The sequence below is a fragment of the Zonotrichia albicollis genome, chromosome 22 (assembly GCF_047830755.1).
Source record: "Zonotrichia albicollis isolate bZonAlb1 chromosome 22, bZonAlb1.hap1, whole genome shotgun sequence".
Classification (NCBI taxonomy): domain Eukaryota; kingdom Metazoa; phylum Chordata; class Aves; order Passeriformes; family Passerellidae; genus Zonotrichia; species Zonotrichia albicollis.
Window position 1 is genome coordinate 10,062,656 of NC_133840.1, and position 20,837 is coordinate 10,083,492.

Below are 20,837 nucleotides of genomic sequence, written 5' to 3' on the forward strand. Positions count from 1 at the left end.
TGGTGATAAGAAAGTCTTTTCTTCTGACTGAGAAGAAGAGAATGAAAAATATTTCTCTTATTAGGTGATTCAGTACCCAGATATTGACAGACAAATTAATTTTAAATACTTCTTCAGTTGCAGAATGTGCTAGCAGGCAAAAATTAGGGAAGGATAATGGCCACAGCTTGAAAGTGGTGCATTTATGAAGTGCACAACAGAAGTGCTGGTGGATGGGGAAGAATTTATATTTTATCCTCTTACCCAGAGATAGGATCTTATGTTCCTGGTTAGACTGCAGGGTGGATAGCAGCTCAGAGCCCAGAGAGGTCTCCAGGAGCTACATCCAGCCAACCCACGCTCCCTGGTCTCTTTAGTAACTCGGAATTCAAACCCCAGGAAGGGTTTTAGAGGAAGAGATAAAATGCAGGCATTTTCTGATGGAAAAGTTACAGCCAGGATTCCCACTCCTCGTGGTGGTTGAAGGGAAGGAAAGATGGCTGTGGTGTTCATCTGAAGGATTTCACATTGTTTGGAGGAGCCTGGGGGAGAAATGGCTTCACACACGTCGGGCAGTTAGGATTTGACTTTGGTACAGTGCCTGGGTTCAGAAAATTATCCACCCTCCCCAGGTGAGCAAATCTGGGCTAAATTCTGTCCTCGGAAGCAGTGGAGACCACTTAGTATTTTATAGGGCCAAGCTGTAAGGATAGGGAAGAGAGAGCAGCCCTATTGTTCCCCGAGCCCCAGTTTTTATCTTTGTTTCCATTTGAAACCCTAATCATAAAACTGCCTGCAGAGCGGTTGCCTTGCTGTTCCTCTAAATGAGAATTCCAGCTTTTATGCTAATTCAGTTTCAGGTTTCTTTGAACCTGCAGTTTATGGGCCTCTGCTTAAAACTGCAATCTGTTCTGCATAAAAGAAGGGATTACAAAGGGGTTTAGTTTTGCAAATGCTGCAGAAAAATAAAAATAATAAAAAAGTTGCACTGTCATTAATATGTTCCTGCAGAAGTTTTCTGCTTTGTCAAATGAAAAGCATTACTTACATGGGGATTTACCCAGGATGGGTAAAAATCAGGATGTTCTACATCCAGAGCTCTGTTCCCTCAGAAAGGGGCATTTGCTGATTGTGTCCCCTGTCCCCAGTGCCCTGTCCCTGCTGAGGGGACACTGAGGGAGCATCACTGCCATGTGATGTGTTGGTGCTCGCCCTGGCTGCTCCCAGACATCCCCCCAGATCCAGCAGAACTTGCTCTCACCACCAGTTCCTCTTCCTGGCATCTCTCATGACCATTTTAAGGCCACACCAGCGGTGATTTTGCTGTTGTTGAGGAGAACAGATCCTTCTCCTGCACCTCTCACACTGCCGGAGTTTAAGCACCTTCTGAGTGGGACATCGTGCCGTGGCTTGCTGTTCACAGCCATAAAACTCTGCTGACAGCTCCCTAAATTCTTTTCTTGGGAAAAGGATCCTGCATGTCTTATCCAGCAATAGGCAAAATCTTGTATGTTTTCAAAGCATTATGGAGGGCTTTATAAGGCACCGTAATCACGCTCCAAAGTCAGATACCATGGTGTCTTCTGGGAAGGTTAGCAACTTAATGGAAACATAAATGTTTCCAGGCTTTGACAGAATAGCAAAGAATTGGAATATCCACTTTTCATGTTGCCAGGAAAAAAGAGCTGCAGAACCTTCCAGGTGAGGTGAGGTTTGCCATAAATAATTTAATCCAATATAATCTGCTGTAATTTCAATATTCGTTTGCTTCTTGTGCCAGAGATGGATAATTCTTCTTTGGAATTGCTCTATGACTTGGAAACGAATGTCTGCTTCCCTGCCTGCTGTCTGGGCAGCTTTAGGTCATTTTAATAAAATACTTGGATCTGAAAACCTCTTCCAGAGAGTGAAAGATCTTGAAATTACTTTTGATCCAAGTTCAATGCACTTCATTTGGCTGTTGTTGTGGCAGAAACAAATGTCGACGCTGACAGAGACCACAGACAGATGAAAAAAATTCTGGCAAGGTCCCACATAGATAAGAGACAGAAGGTTTCAAAAACCTATCCAGGCATAACCTAAAGCACAGGAAAGTATTGTCAGGAGGGGGGGAAGCTTGATCCAAAGGCATTGAAATCACTGCAGGGAGGAGGGGTCCCTTTGATTTAATTTGGCTTTGAGTGAATTTCTGAACTCCAAATTTCTCATTCAGAATTGAGAAGGGGTCCCTTTGATTTAATTTGGCTTTGAGTGAATTTGTGAACTCCAAATTTCTCATTCAGAATTGCACAATGCATTTTGTCCATGTGTAATTTTGTAGCAGGAAAACAGAGGTCCTCAATTTATCTCTAAGGCATGAATAATGAACATAATGAGGCCCAGAGCCCTGCCAATAAACCCTCACAGCCCCGGGGAGATGAGCAGGTAAATGCATTTCTGATTCTGTGTGTGCTGAGATTTCAGGTGTGGCATGTGGTTAACATTGGAAAAATCCAGTACCGACAAGCCTGTTGTTTAATCCAGGCTAAATGTATCAAATTAAAGTGTTGTGAGGAACCTGGGCTTTAATTAGATCCGTTCTTACCATGTCAGGATGTGGAAAGTCTTGACCAAGGTGCTCACAGAACACATGAGCTGCCACACCTTGGTTCTGTGCATTTAATTGCTCATTCACCTCGGTCCATGGAGTCCCCAAGTGCTGATAGTACAGAGAACACTGCCAGCCTAATGCCTTTATCAATTTAATTTTGGTGGGACTGGAATCTGCACTCCAGCAATACCCATGGCCAATGGGCTGCAATGGCTTTTGGCCACTGCCCACTCTTGATTCCAGAGACCGGACCTGGAGCCATTTCTATTTTGAAATGAAAACCACCTCTCTGACAGCACAGGGTTATCTTTGCAGTATATATTTATTAGATGCAAATACATATTCATTAGATGCCAAAACCTGTGAAAATTTAACAGCCAAAACCCATGCTCAGTTTTGGTGTGGAAATGTGGGGATAACCTACTCAGCTGGACAGTCCTGGAGAGCTTATTGGTAATTGCCATACCAGGATCTGAGGTTGGCCACAGTTTTCTTTAATTTTTCTTTAATTTTTCTTTAATTTTTCATTCTTTAATTTTCCACTGTAGACCACTTGTCTCAGTTTCACCAAAGCGTTCCCACCCTGGATCAGCCGTGGCACGAAAGCACAGTGGTGTCTGTGGCCCTGCTGTGACTCTGGAGTTGTGCTGGCTGTGCTCATCTCCTGTGAGGCATTATTGCTATCTGTACATCTTCCCACCCCACTGTCCCAGCAGAAACCACCACAGCCAGTGGGACTGCACCTCAGATAAGAATCTTGGAGAAGCCACTGAAGGGGAAAACTTAAATGGATTTTTAAATGGATCATATGGTGATGGAATGAGGAATGAAGGGGAAATATTTCCATAAAATCCTGTAGTTCTACACGGGTAACTGGTAGGCGTTCTTTCTTAATTATGGCACGGGTGCTTGTGTGGACAGTCAGATCCTGATTCCCCTTTCCTGTCACTGGTGTGGACAGTCAGATCCTGATTCCCCCTTCCCCTCTCATGCTGTGGGATTTGCTCAGGGCCACCAGAGTCACTGCAGCCCCTGCACCCTGTCACTGCTGGGGAGAGCTCAGAGCCACCTGGATGCCCTGGGGCCAGGAGAAGGGCAGTCTCTCATCACCCTCATCCTGAGGTGAGATTGGAGCTGAGCCAGGACATACATGAATCTTTGCAAGCTGCTGTTGGATTTTGGGCACATAACTATAATCCTGGCTCAGGTAAGGCTGAGCAGGCACACACAGCTCTTGCTCTGCACTCGTTTTCTGGCTGGTAAAGGTAGTTCCCATCTTTTCCTTAGGAGAATCACCTCCTCCAGGCTGAGCTCTGCCACAGGAGTTGGAGTGAATAGGACTTGTCAACCTTGTTTCTGAGGATTTAGCTCAAATTCAAGTGGAACCCACGGGAGTTTAATTCCATTAGCACTCCTAGCCCGGTATGGGATTGAAACCCATTTCCAGGTTTGAAATCTTGAAAACACTCCCTGGGCATGGTCTTGCAAGCCCGTAAATCCCCTCTTAGCACCTATCTCTTTCCCAGGAAACATCTCACCGTATGCAGCTACTGTGCCAATGTGCATAACTGCCTCTCATCTTCCCAGGAAACATCATTTGGCTCCGAGTGCTGTGCTTCAGTGAATAATCATTTATATCATCACGTATCTGTGCGTTTATTTTCGCGGTGGCCATTACTAATGGTGTGCTGCACTTAAGGAGAACCTGCAGCGAGCGGGAAATCCACTGCCCGTTGACAATAATGTTCAGTGCTGGAAGTAGTCAGGCGAGTGTCTTGACGGGGGGCTCAGAGAGAAGGCAAAGCTCAGAGATCAGCCGGGGTCCCCAGCAGGTCACCCTGGCTTTTCCCGCTTCAAAGAAAAAAAAGAAATAAATAAATAGAAAGAAAATTAAATTTCCGTTAAAACCAAAAAATTGCTAAATGCAATACGATGCTTTCGATCGTGTTTTCATCCCGCCGAGCTCTAGCGAGTGATGTTCGTGTAGCTATCGCGACCGATGCTCGTGTGCGTGTGCCGCCATCCCGGGGCAGGGGGGACTGTCCGGCTCCGCGGGTTGCTCGCACCGCGCCGGGTGCAGCGGAGGAGCCGCTGTCGGAGGCTCGGCGCAGCTCCGCGGGCTGCTGGGGCCGGGGCTGGCGGAGGGAGCGCGGCTCCCGCGGAGCCTCCCCCGCCCGGCCGGGCCGCCCCCGCCGCGGGGACCCCGGCGGAGCGCGGGGCGGGGCCGGCGGAGGGCGGAGCCGGCGGGCGGCGGCGGCGGCTCCGGGAGCGGCGCGCAGTGCGGAGCGGAGCCGGGCGGGAGAGGGGTCCGGCTGGCGCCTGCAGCCGGGCCGGGCGGAGCAGAGCTGAGCACAGCGGAGCGGAGCCCCGCGGGGATTACAGGCTTGCGAGGCTGTTTCGCCGGGGCCGGAGGAGCCGGGGCCGGGCCGCTGCCTCTCCCCCATGGAATTCACCTGAGCGCGGCCGCGACGGGAGGGACGGCGCCCGGCGGGAGCCCGCTTTGGCTCGGGAGAGGACGGGCATGACTTTTTAACCAAAACAAAACCAATCAGCCCCTCAAACGCCCCGGCAAACAGCGGAAGAGAACCCAAAAAGCCGCGCGAAGGAAGGGACGCGCAGCCGCCGGCGCTGGAGCCGCGGAGGGAGGGAGGAGGCGCCGCGGCCGCACCGCCCCGCACCGCCCCGCACCCGGAGGTGCCGCCGCTGTCCCCGGCCGCCGCCGCCGCACATGGTTTTCTTTGTCCTGCTGCCGCTTCTGTAGCGCCCGCTCCGCGCTCCCCGCACGCCGCGCTCCGCTCGCTCCTGCCGGGAACCATCTTGCGGGAGCGGGGAAGGGGTCGGCGGCCCGGCGAGGATGCCCGCCCGGCGGCCCGCGCGGCCGGCCCGCGGAGTCGCTTCCCCGCGCAGGATTAGTTGGGGTTTGGCCGCGGGACGCTGAGAGCCGCGCTGGATCGGAGTTGCCGCACTCGCCCGTCCCTCCCGCACCGCCATGAGCCGCGGGCCGGCCGCCCCGCGGAGCCCCCGGACAGCAGGTAACCACGGGCCGGGCTCGCTGCGGCTCCTGCGGCGGGAGGGAGCGCCCCGGGCCCGGGCAGCCCGGACGGGCCGGGCGGAGGGGGCGGCGGGGCCGCGCTGGCTCCGCGGGCAGGTGCGGGGCCGGTGCAAGTGCCGCGGCCGTGCCGTGCCAGCAGTGAGTCAGGCTGCGCTGTCTGGACAGGAAATATTTTAGTCATTCATCCCCTCGAACGGCAGCGCATTCCTTGGTGAGGGAAAAATACTCTTTGGGTCATTTTTTTTCTGTGTGGTTGGTTGGTTTTTTTTTTTTTTTTCTTTAAGCCCAGGGATTGCTGAGTTGTTTCATTTCGCGGTGAAAAGGATTAAGCTGCGCTTGGTAACAAGGGGATTTGTAAGGGAAAACGGCCCGAGTGCGAGGAAGGGAACTGTGTGTCAGCAGCTCCGGCTCCGTGCAGGAGGAACCGAGGGGGCTCCTCGGGCACAGCGCCTCGGATAACCCGGTGCTGTCCCCAAATGTCACGGTGCCAGCAGACAGTGCTCATCAGCTGCTCCAGTGAGACCTGGAAGATCGGGATAAAGGGGAGCGAAGGAAGAGTTGTTGTTGGAAGGGAAGGGAGAGCCGAGCTCCTCTCCGCCGCGGGAGCATCCACGTTCGGCCACATCGCACCAGCGTGCACATAAAGGCACTTTGTTGTCTGCGCCGATCCCTGTCAGTGCGGAGCGGGGTTTAGTCAGCACTGCACAGGCACCGAATTTCACCCGTCGGGGGTGGTGCTGAGTTGTTGCAGATTTTTGAATCAGTTGGGTTTTTAGTTCCTTTAGTGTTGTTGCGTGGTGTAACTGCCTAGCTGTGGGAAAATAATAGTTGTATGGAAATTGATACACTGAGTGTTCGCCTCTGTATCACCGGTACATCACCCTAATTGCTATTTTGTATTTAAAATCCAATTTTTGTGTGAGGAAACAGGCAGGCCAAGTTCATCTCACCGCTCCAGCCAGCGTTTGGGTTATTTTCTCGGTATCTCAGCGTGGTTGTTTCAAGTTGCTCTTCCATTCAGTTGTGTGTGGTCAGTAATGCAAAATGAGCTTCACTCTTGGACGAGCTTTTTCTTTGTAAAACAATTCCTTTTTTAGATGTATGTTACGTGGATAATGATCTGCCAGGTTGCTCCGGAGCAGTCCCCGGGCAGGCTGCGTTTTGTTCGAGGTGTGCCCCTTCCAGGTGGCACAGCCCTGTTTGTCACTGGGGCGTGCGATATCACAGGAAAAGATTGCACCTGAAAAACCATGGCTTCAAAAACAGTCTCTTGGTTTATGCTTGGCATTAAAGCAAACTTCTTAAAAAAGATGTTTTCCTCTTTGTATCTTAGGAAAATCAAACGTGGGGCTTCCCTGTGCCGTTCGGTTTTGAAACAGTAAAATAAAGTAATAGCTGAAACTGTAAGAAGTTTGTTCGGTTTTTAAAATTGGATTTTCTTTCTAAATAGAAGGACTGGTTCAGTGAGTTTTGACTTCAGAGAAAAGCTGCATTTGAGAAGACAACAACAGCTGAAATTCACTGGGAAAGATTCTTTTTAAGCAGGCTGATTGGCAAGGGTAGGAAAGCATTGAGCCTCTTGTTGGAGTAACATTGGGCTGCTCTTTAAAGCACATGGCCCTCTTGATCTCTTCAATTTGTGCATTATTCACATATTTTCATTAATTTAGAGAAAGTCGTCACTGCTTAATAAATCCATCATTGGGTAATAAATCCAGTGTTTACAAGGTATTTAGTTGAGGCGAAATTGCACCAGCTCGGCTTTCAAATAAGCCAGCAGTAATCTTGTAAAATTTGTCTCGAAGTCTGAAAAAAAATACAGCTATTTTTAATAATTAATCATAGAAATCTTGTCTGTCACTAACTTGAGGGCAAACAAATTTTTTCAGTGTATTCCTACACTGTGATGCATGGTCTGAGCCATGTCTCACTCATTTATCGGGAGTTTCACATCCAAGTTTTTAGTGCAGTCAAGATAGCGAACATATTTGTTGATTGTCTGGTGATTTTTATCTGGTTTTGAATTGAGAAATTCCTTCCCTTTCACAAAAAAACCCATAGCCTGCTTTCCAGCGTTTTCAATTATTGTTCCTGAATCCAGCAAGAAAACAGTTTCTAGGGAAAAATGAAAATGTTTCTCAAGTGTTACATTTTAACCCTGTTTGCGGTGTTCTGCTCCTGAGCGCGTTTTCCCTGTATTTTCCAAGAGCAGCCTGGTTCTCAGTAGGGCTGCTTTCAAAATTGAACAGCTCTGTGCTTTTTTGGGTGCTTTTTGTGGGAGAAGTTTGAGCTGTAGCTGCCTGTGTGTGTTTTGTGTGTGTTTGTGCCCAAACACAGCAGCACACAACAGCAGAAACTGAGTGTTTGGTGCTTTTGGTTTCAGGGTGTTTGCAAAATGAACATTTTCAGTGTTCCTTCCCTGCCTGGTTTTGTGCCGTTGGAATTTCTGAAAGGGGGAGATGAATGGTTTTGTGTGAAACTGAAATAAAGCTTTTTAAATGGGTAGAGAGCTGAGCTGGCACCCTGGCATAGAAACAGCAGGAATAGACAAGCTACTAACACAATATTAGGGGAAAAAACCTCCCTGGATAAAGGTGGCTTGATGAAAAAGAAAAGGTTTATTAGTTTACACAGTGAGGTGTCAAGAAGCAGTTATTCTGAGGAAGGCAAAGCTGACGTGGAAATATTCACTGATCCTGACACTCTTTCCTTTTCAAAGAGTTTGCAACAGCAATTTATGAAATTACTAACCTAAGTTATCAACGCTGCTTTGAAGGTGGTAAAAATCAAATGTTCACACAGCAGGGATCCCAAAAATACTTTAAAAATTAATTAAGAAATCTGCAGTTCTGGAAATTCCTGAGGCTGGGCTGTCTGGTTGGAAACCGTGACTCTTCTGCATCGCAGAATCAATGTCGGAATGTATCGGATAATGGCAGTACAAAGATACACTGTCTGTGCAGCTAATGTTGAAGAAAAACCCCATTTCTTTATGAAATAGAATCTTTCCAAAGAAATATCTGCACTGCAGGGCGGCGAAGCACAGCCAAACAGCACCACCTCATGGACGCGGCCTCGGAGCCGCCGCTTCCAGCGCCCCTGGTTTTGTCTCCTGATTTGTTTCCCTAAAATATACACACCTCTGCCTGTGCATAAATACCCCGTGCCTTGGAAATCTATCACTGCTAGAAAATGTAACTTCTTTTTTTTTCTTCTTTTTTTATTGGTCTTTCAGGCATCTGATGCCAGCTCTGAGAAACTGTTCAACGCTGTCACAAATAAAGGTAAGGTTGCAATTCACATCCCAAACAGATTTATTTTCCTTTTTTCCCCACGCGTTTCTTTTCATGGCAATTTCAATGGGAGATGAAATGTAACTTGTCTTGCAGAAATGTCGCAATCAGCTTGTTAGTGCTTTTTATGTTTCTCTGGGTTTCAGACGTGTTCTGTATGCTTGGTAATTGCTTTGCTTAATATAAAATATAGGCTTTAAATAATGCATTGCCTGCCAGGTCAGAATTAATTTAAATAACAATATTAGGGAATAGTTTATTTTACAAATGGCTTTAATTTAAGCTCATTTAAATAACTGTAAGAGTTTTCAAAATGTTTTAACTTGATTGTTACTCATCAGCTCCATGATAGACGTGGAATTATGAATAGCCAATTTGCACTGCTGACAGTAATAACCAGCCAACGTTTAGTATTCACAGGATAATAGTCATAAACCATGGCTTACTGTGCTGTGTGCTTTCTGTGGAGTTAATAAATGATAGAGAGGGCCACATTTAAATATTCAGTATCCCATTAATTTCTTCCAAACAGCAATCCAAAGACAGAGCTGCTAATGATATAACAGCACATTAAGGGAAAGCTTGCCCTAAATCAGCGCCCGTGAGCTGCCGTGTGGAGCTGGGCCCTTGTTAGAAAGCTTTGGGGATCCTTTCCATGTAATTCTCCTTTTTGATCTGGTTGGTGTTTTTGCAAGGAGGGTGGAGGGAGCAGCTCCAGGCCTGAGTTGCACAAACAAGTATAATTCAAAGCCTTGAGAACGTGGCTGGTTTTTACCCCAGCGTCCTGCTTTTCTCCGGCAGCACATGGGAAGTGCCTGGAGCAGGGTGAGCTTCTGGCTGTAAACCTGGGTTTTATCTGATGGGGTTTGGATCACTCTTGGCCTTACAAGAGGCAGATTTGACTGGTTTGAAATTCAGGTGTGTTCTGTTGGCCGGGTGTGGGTTTGCTCAGTGTTTGCCCTGTGTGCTTCTCCCCATGTTTGGTTTGTCAGTCCAGTGAGTCATTCCAGTGTTTCTCTGTGCTTTTCAATTCCACAAAGCTGGGATGGTTTAACTGGGGACAGAATGTGACCCCGTTACCTTTGGGATTCCCATGCTGATCCGCTGCTGCTTCTGAAGGCTTCTGCTGCATATTGAATTATACCTGGATTTAATTGCATTACGGATCCATAGTCCTGTTTTTCATGTATTAGCATCCTCTGGAAGTAGTCTGGATTATTTCTGTGGTCTAACCAGGTTATCTCAGTTGGCAAGCTGATTTGTCCTTTGTGATTAATGGCATTTACAGGTTCCCCAGACCCCTCTGGAGGCTGAGAATAGGTGGCACAACCATTAGAAAGGAAGAGCTTCGTGTCTGGAGTGACCCCAGGCCCCCAAACTACATGTGACTGCATCTTTATTTTGCTAATTTGCTGTAAAAAGCTTTGGCATTTGAGCAGCCCTTTCTTGGGGCTGGGCCAGGGCAGGAGAAGCCGGGTGAATCCACATTCCTGGTGCAGGCCTGTAACCAGGGTGAGGGGCTCCTCTCCTCCCCAGGAGGTGACTGATGAAGAGTAGGCCCCTCTTCCTCTTCCTTTGGTTTTCTTTTTTTACTCAAACACATTTCCCACATTCTTATTGCTGTTTACTTACGGAGCTTGATTCGTGGCATCCCTTTGGATGTGAATACCCATGCTTGACAGGGAGCCTTTTCTTCAGAGGTACTTTTCTTTGGTGATTTAGTTCCCTTGAAAGGATTAGGGTTTCTTTGTGTAGCCTAAAATCAACATGGGCTTTTCGAAGCTTTGCTTGGGAAACCGTACACAAATAAGCTTTTTAGTTGATGGTAGATTATTCCTTTGCCCCTTATTTCCATCAAAATGGCATCTTTCTTTTCTCCTCCTGAGTTTCCCCTTAAAGCCATATGCTAATTCCTGTTGGTAACATGAATGACAAGGGAGGAATCAATGCAAATCCAGGTGCGGCCAAACTAGGCTGGCTGGTATTTTCTTTTTTTTTTCCTTACCCTCTTTTTTTTTTTCTTTTTTTCCACTGGGAGAAAGAGATTAAGGGGAAAGAGAACGGAAAAAGCATAGGGGACAGTTTTGTCAAAGGGATTAGCATTCAGACTACAAAATATCAGGAAAAGAAGCTCAGAAAAGCTCCCCTGTTTGGAGATAATGTCAGTAATTGCTGGCAGGCAGGTGCTGGGCTCTCTGCCGGGGCTGGGGGGGCTGTTCCTGCTCTCAGTGCAGCCCTGGGGAGCTCTGAGTGCCCGGGGGCTGTCAGTTTGATAAATTCCGAGTTCAAGTTCCCTCTCCACAGCTCAGGCTGTTCGCTTCCAAGCCAGCTCTTCCCCACTGTGTTGTCCACGGCTGCTTTTGCCAAAAGCAATAAAAGTCACTCATAAGAAAGGTCAGATTTGCATTGGGTAAATCATGATGAAAGCTGCCAGGCTGGGAGGGCTGGGCAGGTTGACAGCCTCCAGCCCTCTGTGTCCGTGGCCTCTCCTCTTGGGTGTCCCACAGCCACCCGTGTCTCACACACTGCTTGGGTTTTTCTTGCCTTTTAAAAAATTTTTTTTAGTATTATTCCTAACTGAAGCAGCAGAAATTACAGAAGTAATTTATCTACAGAGCAGGTAAAAATCCTGAAGCATTTGGCATCTCATATATACATTTTGTCCCCTTTCTGTCATTTCGTTGTGGACTTCAAGGCTTAAGATGTGCTCAGGCTCAGGGAGTGATGGATTAGTGTGGATGTGTAATGTGGAACAGTCCCTTCCTCAGACACTAAGAATTTAAAAAATCCAGAGCCAAGTGAAATCCCCCCAGCCCTCTCTAGAAGAGCTGCTAAAACCCCTTGAGGAGAAGTCTCTCAGCTCCCATTTAGGACTTGGCTGCCTTTGGAGCTGAATGGAGGGTGCATTGCTGAGTCTAGAAGGGTCCTGTGAGCTGTGGGGGGCAGCCAGTGGATGTTGGGGTCCCTCAGGGCTGTGGGTCATCCCTGTCACCTCCATGCTGTCACCACTCCCAGAGGTGTGCAGCAGGACTGGGGATTTGGGAGGGATGGAGCTTGGTTCCCAGAGCAGGAGCTCCTCAAGGAGAGGTCCCTGTTTGTGGATCAGAGCCCTGCATTCCTTGGCTCTGGCAGGAACACCCTGCAATGGTTAAATTACCCAGGGAGATGGCTCCCTTGGGAACCCAGGTGGCTGTGCAGGGAGGGGAGCACCCAGGGGTCTGGGCCTTGGTGGTGCTTGACAAAGGAGCTGTCAGGGCCTGAATAAATGAGCTGGGGAAGAGCTGGCAGAGGAGAGCATCCCCCACCTGCAGCTCCTGCTCTCCCTCCCTCACTCCCTGTGGGATGGCCCTTCAGTTGGGATTGCTGCTCGTGCTGTGTGTGTCACTGAAGGAACAGAGCTGCCCCACACCCTGAGAGTTTCACCTCAGCACCATTAATCCCAGCCAAGGTACAGGGTTTGTTCATGAATTTTTGTAACATGACTTCTCAGCATAATTAAATTCCATTATCTCTCAATAATTTAAATACACACATCTGAGTCTGCAGAGCAGGCAGCTCTTACTACGACCGTGTGGTTCATTTATGTTAACTCCCTCCTACATACCCTTGGAAAACAGCTTTTCCTGAAGGGAGAAATGAGTCCCAGAGTGGTGAAGTTTTCATTTGTGCTGTATATTGAAGTTTGCCTTTGATCAGAAGCACAATTGGGCTGTTAGAGCTTTTTATGTTCAAATTGTTTACAGGATGTTCATGTAAACTTTATGAATCCTTCTGCTGCGTGGCACCACCAGCTGTCAGGGAAATATTTATACTCTCAGCTGGAGGTAGATCAAGGCATCTGGGTTAGGAGGCTGCACTGGTGGCTGGAATACCAGTCAGATCAAGCCCTGGCTTTTTAGGTGCTTCTACAGCAATATCCTGCCCTAAAAAAAACCAGGCATGTTGTTGTTTCTCCCCTTGGCTGCTGTGGTGAAGCATTTCTTGAGGATCCTCTACAACATCTGTTTCTGTAAACAAGCAGGGAGCTGAAGCTGGCAGTTCCTTCCCTGCTGATCCCTTTGCAGGAGATCCTTGGCTGTGGAGAGGTGCTCTCACTTGTGAATCAACCATTCCCATGCGAGTAAACCATCCCCACGGGAATCAGCCATCCCCACGCAAATAAACCATCCCCACATGAATAAACCATCCCCACGGCTTCTCAGGGTGATGGAAGTGGATCCAGCACTCTGCAGGCAGCACATGTGCAGTGTTAATGTGGTCAGAGGGGCTGCCTCCCTCCTTTCCAGGGTCTGGAGGAATTCACAGAACATCCTCACTCACTTTTGGGGTGTACTCTCAGTCTCATGTGCAGTTTTTGGGATGGCTTCTCCCTGCTCCCTCTTCTCACTGAAATACCTCTTCCTCTCCTGCTCCTGGAGCTCTAGAGCAGCCCCAGCCCTGCAGGGAACTGGCCCCAGGCCAGCAAACCTCAGGGACTGCTGAATCATGCCTGGTTTTGTGGCAGTTCTGATGTGACCCCACAAGTGGCATCTCCTCCCCTTTCTGGTGGAGGCTTCCCTGGTGGCTTTGAGTCACTGCTTTGCTGGTGTTTTGTGGGTTTCAAATGCCTTTTCAGTATTTTCCATCTGGAAGTTCAGTGTCTCATTAGGGAGAGCCTGAGCACTGGAAAAAGCTGTGGGTTTGGAGAGCCTGGGTTTAGGATACCCCTGAGTTAGGTTAGAAGAGCTGCTGGATCACGTCACTCTTCACTTGTGAGTGGAGCAGAGAAAAAGGTCAATAAATGCCTTGCAGTGGTGCTTTGTTCTGCTGCACAATGAGCAAGGCAGCTGTTCTGTGCCAGGGAGGCTTCATCTGAGCAAGGAATTGGTTCAGAACATCCCTTATGGCTGCACCTCCTCAGCACAAACCACCCCTCTCCAGTCCCACGCCTTCCATGCCCTCTGCTTCTCCATGTGCTGCTGATTTTTTGGCTGGGCTGTGGCTGCCAGCTGAGCTCTGGGGTGCCAGGGCTGTGGGGTGCCAGGGCTGTGGGGTCCCAGTGCTGTTCTGTAGCTGTAGGACAAGGTCACTGGATAATGGGATGTGCCCAGAGGGGCAGGTGAAAGTCTGAGGTAGCTTCTTCCAAAAATTTCAGATTCTTAAGTTGTTAAATTTACATAACAGGAGCCTGTCAAGGCTTCATTGGTAACCGGTAGGTCAGTAATTCAAAATAAAAGCAGAAAGCAGCCAGCATGGGACAAGCACCTGAAGGCATTGGCTTTTCCTGATCAAAGCAGCAGGGAGAGGAGTTGCAGGTGTTGTTCTGGGCATCCCTGCCCCCCTGGGTTGGTATCAGGTACCCTTTGTGGTCAGTTAATGATCACATGCACCAAGAGTTCATTTAAGGCTGTGGGTTTTTGCAAAGTCAAGCTACAGAGCAAAACAGCCATATTTGCCAACACAATTGTATCTAATATGGAGGGAGTATTTGTTTTGTAGATTAGCCTGTATTTGATTTTATCAAAAAAGACATCAGTGTTGGGCTGTAAATTTGTGCTAATTGGCTGAAAAGAAGGGTGAAAATTCTGGGGATAGGAATGTTTTGGTGACAGAGATCCTGCCTTGCCATACCTGTGGTTGGGGGTCCAGGCTGGAGGCTGCTCTGGGATTTGGTGAATGGAGCATCCTGCAGACCTCCCCTGTCTGGCCTGCTGTTAGTCTCTCCCTTGTAATAAAATGTTATTTTCTCTGAAAATGTATGTTTATTTAACTAGGTCTCTTTTTGCTTCACAATCTGGATTCCATTCAGTCAGTTACCACTCCAATTAACTAACAATTATTTAACATTAACAGTAATTACAGACGCCAGTTAAGCGCCTACAGATGTCAACTGTTAGCTTTGTACCTAATCACTCAATGAAATGGAGAAAGTTCAACAAACATCAATTAGCCAAGCAATTAGTATGAGGTAGGAAAGAGCATGTTATCGTGTGTGAGCTGATTCAATTTATTTTATTTTGTCAGTAAAACACACACAGGCAGACAAGCAGCAGTAAGTTGCTGAGATTAGATAAAGCTGTATTGTTTTGCTGCTTATACAAGGATTTTTCTCCCCCCTCCTGTTCTCTCCCTTACATAGCTTCACTGTGCTTTGCCAGGCATTTGTTATCTTATCAAAAGCATTTCATTTCCATTGGAAAAGCACAGCAATGGCACAGCAGAGGGGTTTCCATCAGGTGTCACCTGAGCAGAGCCACTCCTGCTCAGCTGGCAGTGGGTTTAACCCAGGCTTAACCCAGCAGTTAGGCCAAGGACACCACACAGTGATCTGTGGCTGTAGGTGAGCTCCTTCACTGGATTTGTCATTTAATGTTGGTTCTGGATGAATTCTGGTTCCACAGCCCCTTGCTTGGGTTGTGAGGGGACCACAGGGTGTTCCTAAAATGTGCCACTGTCCCCCCCAGCCCTCCAGCAGCACCATGGAACATTCTGGGCGATTGTGTGCCCTGCCTGGCTCCAACATAAAATGAAAAAAAAAAAAGAGAAGGAATGGGATAAATTAACTTTAACTTCACCTGCTTTACCTAGAGAGAAGTGGTTGATTCCCAGCCCCATCCAAGCTGCACCACCAGCCTCTCTTCTAAGATGATTTGAGCTGTGCAGAACCTGCTCAGGCTGTGGCTCTGAGGTGCTCAGGCTGTGGTTATGGGGTGCTCGGGCTTTGGGGCGCTCAGGGTGTGGCTTTGGATGCTCAGGCTATGGGGTTATGGGGTTCTCAGGCTCTGGGGTGCCCAGGCTGTGGTTCTGGGGTGCTCAGGCTGTGGGGTGCCCAGGCTGTGGTTCTGGGGTGCTCAGGCTATGGGGTGCCCAGGCTGTGTCTGTGGGTACACAGACTGCCCAGGCTTCCCAAACACCCAGCTGTGCCACCAAGCCCCCAGGTCACCTCTCAAGCCCTTCTCCCACAGGATCTGCTGCCTCCTCACTTGGCACAGTGACACAGCCTGAGCCAGGGCTGTTAGACAGCCACTGTAGCTTAAAAAAGAAAAAGCACCCCAGAATATCCCACATCCCACAGGCTTGACACTCTGGGTGTCAGTAGGAGTTTTGCAGGGACATCTACAGGAATTGTGGGTGAGGTTTTTTCCTTTTTGTTTTTTTGCTGTTTTTTTAATAAAGTCTTAGAAGTTGCTTAAAACCAAAGCAAAAAGGCTTTTTTTTTTCTTCCATTTCTCAACTGTCCCCAAACAAAAATGCCTTTTGCCTTCAGAAAGGTTGGACAGGGTTTGGGGCAGCCAGGTCTGTGGAAGTGTCCCTGTCCTCAGCCGGGCTGGAGTGAGATGAGCACTTTAGGGTCCTTTCAGCCCAAACCACTCCATGATTTATCACCACCCTGACATATTTTAAATATTTCCCCACACAAAATGATCCCACAAAGTCAGATGTTATTTTATCATGCAGACTGCCCACAAAAGCCCATGGAGTTCTATGAATTAGTCCTTGTTTTCCAAAGTGTGGGAACAGGAGTGGAGAACCACAGGCAGATCTCACTATTGCTTTCCAAAATCTCAGCTCTTTTTCCTAGAAAAACACAGAGTCTGAATATGGGAAGGAACTCTTCAGTGTATGACCTGAGTGCAATAATATTTGTCTGAGTAGGCAGAAAAACTGAAATCAAGGTTCCCAGTGGGAGCTGCCACATTCCTTCTGGTGGCAAAGAGGACTTTGTGAAGGATGACACTTCAGTCTGGGGAATTTCAGCTTTCTCAGGGCTCAGCACAGATTATCCAAAGGAAAAGGCAGGCCTGGCTATGAAAGGGTGCTGTGAGTCTCAAGAGATGGGGGGGGGTTGTGACAGAACATTTCTGGGCTCAGGGCAGGATAAAAAGGCTCTGATTTGTCCTTGTTTAGGCTTCAGCTCAGTCTGGTGCTTCCTTGCTTCAAACACTTGTTAAGAGCCAGCATTTACCTGAGTGCTCTTCTGCATGAGAGTCACAGGAATAAATCCTGGGACACCCTGGGGAGTCTCAGCCCCCCAGGATCACCAAGATTTCCTTTTTTCTTATCCCTGCTGGATCTTGGTGAATGAGGGGGGCTCAAGCTCCTTTTGCTGTCCTGTCCCCAGCAGTCCCATTCTCTTTCTCCACCTTGCTGCTGAGTTGGGCAGTGTGAGCTGGGTGATTGCTCACCAGAAACCCAAACACAGAAAGGAACAAAAAAATAAAATAAAAGAAGGGTAATTTTGCAGCTGAGTTGCTCAAATGAAAGATGAGGTAGAGCCTGGGCAGAGGGGCTGCCCCACCAAGGTGTGAAGGATCAGGACAGGGCTTCAGCTGCCATCAGCACTTTCCTGGTGCTGTCCAAGGCATTCAGCTATTCAGGGGAACAGGAGCTGTTTCCAAGCTGGATGTGACTGACTGAGAGAAGCCTCAAGTGTGCCTTGCACTGTGTTCAAGTGGTTTAAAGAAGCCAATGTCAATGTATACTTAGAAAGTGGCAAACAGAGGAGCAGATAAATGGAGTGAAGTGCTCTCTAGAGCAGTTAATGGCCTTGGCTTGCACAGCCTGGGAGAGAGAGGTGGGAGCTGGGAGGGGTCTCCTTCTGGAATTATCATAGAATGGCACAGTCCCAGAATGGGTGGGGTTGGAAGGGACCTTAAACCCATCCAGGGACACCTCCCACTGTCCCAGGTGCTCCCAGCCCTGTCCAGCCTGGCCTTGGGCACTGCCAGGGATCCAGGGGCAGCCACAGCTGCTCTGGGCACCCTGTGCCAGGGCCTGCCCACCCTCACAGGGTGGAATTTCTAAGCCAAAAATGTTGTTCCCAAGAAACGCCCTCCTCCTCCTCCACTTTTGCCAAGGCTGCTCATAGTGGGGCCAGGAGGAAGGTCACAAGCCCCAAACCCCACCAGAGTTGGAGTCTTGGCTAATGCAGCAGGATTCCCCCTGGCACTTGAAATCCTGGCTCAAGGCACACTCACAGCTTGCCCTGAGCCCTCCAGAGCCACCTGATTAATTCCAATCTCCTGTTCACAGTCTGAGGAGCTGCCCAAACCTCCTGTTCCCCCCTCACCTGTAGTGATTCAAAATTCATGCATGGCATGGACCAGTCCACCTTCTCCTCCAGCCCCCTTGGGAACCTTCTCTGGGTCACTTTGTACTCAGAGGTCCTTCATGGTGCTTCACAAACACTGAAGGTCTGGAGAGCTCAGGCCTTGGTGAGGGAGATGGGGAAAGGACCTGGGAGGAGGGATGAGCTGAAAATGCTGCTGAGCTCCCCCAGCCATTTGCTGTACTTTCCAAATACTTCAAGTTTAGTGGGAAAATTTGGAAATTAGAGGCAAAGGAATTGGAGTGGCTGGTAAGAGAAAACAGCTGCTGCAGAGCAAGCTGGGTCCTAAGGAAAAATGACTCCATGGAAATGGGTCTGCCGAGTAATAAAGCCACAAATAAATACTTAGTTCATTTACTAGGTTGTTGGTGCCATAAGCACTGAAACTTCATTTGTTAAGAGAAGCAGCATTTAAAAATCAAAAGCAGATGAGCAAGGTCCTGGTTTGCTGCTGCTGGCTGGGTTTATTGCTGGGGTTGTGTGCCTGCAGCTTTCAGCAGGTGTGGGAGCTGCCTGGGGACCTCAGCACCAGTTTGTTCTGTCCTGTGATAATAACTGTTTTGGGTTTTGTCTCTTCTCCTTGCCCGTGCTGCTGAGAAAAATGGTTATTACAATCTGACTTTGGCAGTTTTTCAGCACCAGGCAGGACCTACTGCCCCTGGGGAGGGGTGGGAAGCTGTGCCAGGGGTACAGAGCCTGCTGTGGGTCTCACCTCAGGGCTGGGTCAGCCTTGGAACTGCAAACACAGCTCCCCTGGCACCCTGGGGTGGCGCAGAGACACTGCTGTCATTGAGGGAATTGCTCTCCCAAGGCAGGTGATCCTCAGGTGTTTTGGTCAGGGAGGCAGGGAGACACTTCAGGCTGTGATAGATGGAAAGTCTGATGCTGAGTTTGTGACATTCCCTGAGAGAGAGCAGCTGGAATCTTTCCTCTTCCATCTGATTGTATGTAGGGGAGCTTCTTCAGGTTCTCCTGATGATCTTATGAGGTCTAAACAGGTTTTACATCGTTTTCAAGTGGAGGAGAGGGGGTGAACTCCTGGGCTCTCATCTCCTCATCAGGAAAGGCAGAGGAATAATCTTGGTTTTCATTCCTTGCCAGAAGTTCAGCCTTGTGTTCCTAACTCACAGTCAGGTGGGTATTGATTTGGAGCTGAGGGTTGCTGCTGTGTGAGTGCACAGCCTGCAGAGCCTTTGGGATCTGGGAAAGCTTTCCCGTGTGGGTGGAAGGATGGAAGGCAGTCAGAGTTTTGGAAGGAGCACTGTGGAAGGTTATGCCAGGCTCTCTGAACACATTCAGGGATGAGAGCATGCTCAGGAGCAGCCCTGGAACACCAGGTTCCACCTCTTTCATCACACCAAGAGAGATCCCATGGCTGCATCAGACACATCTAAAGCCACTCCTGCCAGAGTCATTTGAAGACATTCTTGAGCAAGCAGCTCAAGAATGAACCCAGTTCATACTTGAACAGTTGTGTCTGGCTGCAGACAGGGTGAGCAACCCTCAAAACACACCAGCAGCTGCCTGTCTCAGGTTTTTGTGATTAAAATGACCCCCAAGGTATTAAAGTCTCTTTTTTCCCAGCCCCGTGACCAAAGAAGAAGTTGAGATTCCTCAGCTCTGCTTTTCATGGTTGTTTATTTTCTCTGATCTATTCCATTCTCTCTCTGAGCTGCTGAGCTCTGTCCAGCAGGTCGGGTTGTGGCACAGTCCCTGCCCTTGGGGTGCTGTTGGCTTTTCATACTAAGAACTGTGTGGTGTGCTTTATTTACAATAATTTTCCAATACCTAGCACCTATGTTAGACAGTCTGTCTCTACTCTAAACCAGTCCAGAAGTGTCACCATCACAGCAGAAGATGGAGGCCAAGAAGAAGGACAGGACATGCCCACATTCCTCCATCTTGCCCCTTGAACCCCCATTCTAAATCCCCAAAATTCTACATTTTCACCCTGTGACAAATTCACTATCATTCTGCTCAAACTCTTGTGGCTTGTAAATCCTCACACAAAGTTGGTGATTGTTTCCATGGGCTAAAATCAAAGGCACAGGTGTTTGTGACTCTGTGCCAAGGTCTCTGAGCCCCTGCCAGGGTCTGGAGTCCCCCAGGGCAGCCAGAGCAATGTCCTGGGTCCTGACACCTGTAGTGCTCAGGAGGATGAGCTGCACTGGGGATGTCCCTGTGCCTGTGGGGGGCTCCCTGTGCAGCTGGGGAGGTGTCCTGGCATCTGCAGCCAGCCCTCAGCCCCAGCCAGGAGCACACGGCTCCCTGAGACTGCCCAGTCCAGGCTCCAGGAGGAATCACAGCCTCAGGGTGCAGAACCTCCTCCTTGAGCACTTGGAAGACCACAATAAGGTCATTCCAGAGCAAAACCAACTGGCTCTATGGGTTGAATTAGAAAACTCTTGTTTCTGTGTTGCAAAGGCCATTTTTCTTGCTTAACAGCTGTTTTCCATGCTGAGGGTCAGTGTTCCTTCAAACTTGGCTGTTTTGCCTGCTCTTGTGTGTTTCCACTGGTTTCTCTAGATATGCCCAAATTAGTGACCTGTGAATTTATACTTTGAAGGGGCTTATCTCTAGAGGTACATGTATCTGCATAAATATTTAAAAAAAAATCTTCTAAAAGTGACCCTCTGGAACCACCCAAGGCCGGGCTGGATGGGGCTTGGAGCAAGCTGGGATAGTGGAAGGTGTCCCATGGAAGGGGGGTTGGAATGAGATGAGCTTTGAAGTCTTTTCCAACTCAAACCATGTGACCGTGTTCACAGGGGTTTTTGGCTGAGGGAAGAGATGAGGATCTGACTCCATGTTTCAGAAGGCTTGATTTACTATTTT

General features: G+C 48.6%; 1 protein-coding gene across 8 annotated transcripts in view; it reads left to right on the top strand.

Annotated features, from left to right (window-relative positions):
- AUTS2 (activator of transcription and developmental regulator AUTS2) overlaps positions 1-20,837 on the top strand; it is a 798,387-nt gene that overhangs the window by 718,520 nt on the left and 59,030 nt on the right. For 7 of the 8 annotated variants that reach the window (XM_074556758.1, XM_074556754.1, XM_074556753.1 and 4 more), the window contains one exon: positions 8,857-8,905. In XM_074556758.1, the coding sequence (XP_074412859.1) occupies positions 8,857-8,905 (49 nt within the window). Of the gene's footprint in view, positions 1-5,332; positions 5,436-5,571; positions 5,602-8,856; positions 8,906-20,837 lie in introns of those variants that run through there. The other variant, XM_074556761.1, reaches the window with a different exon arrangement.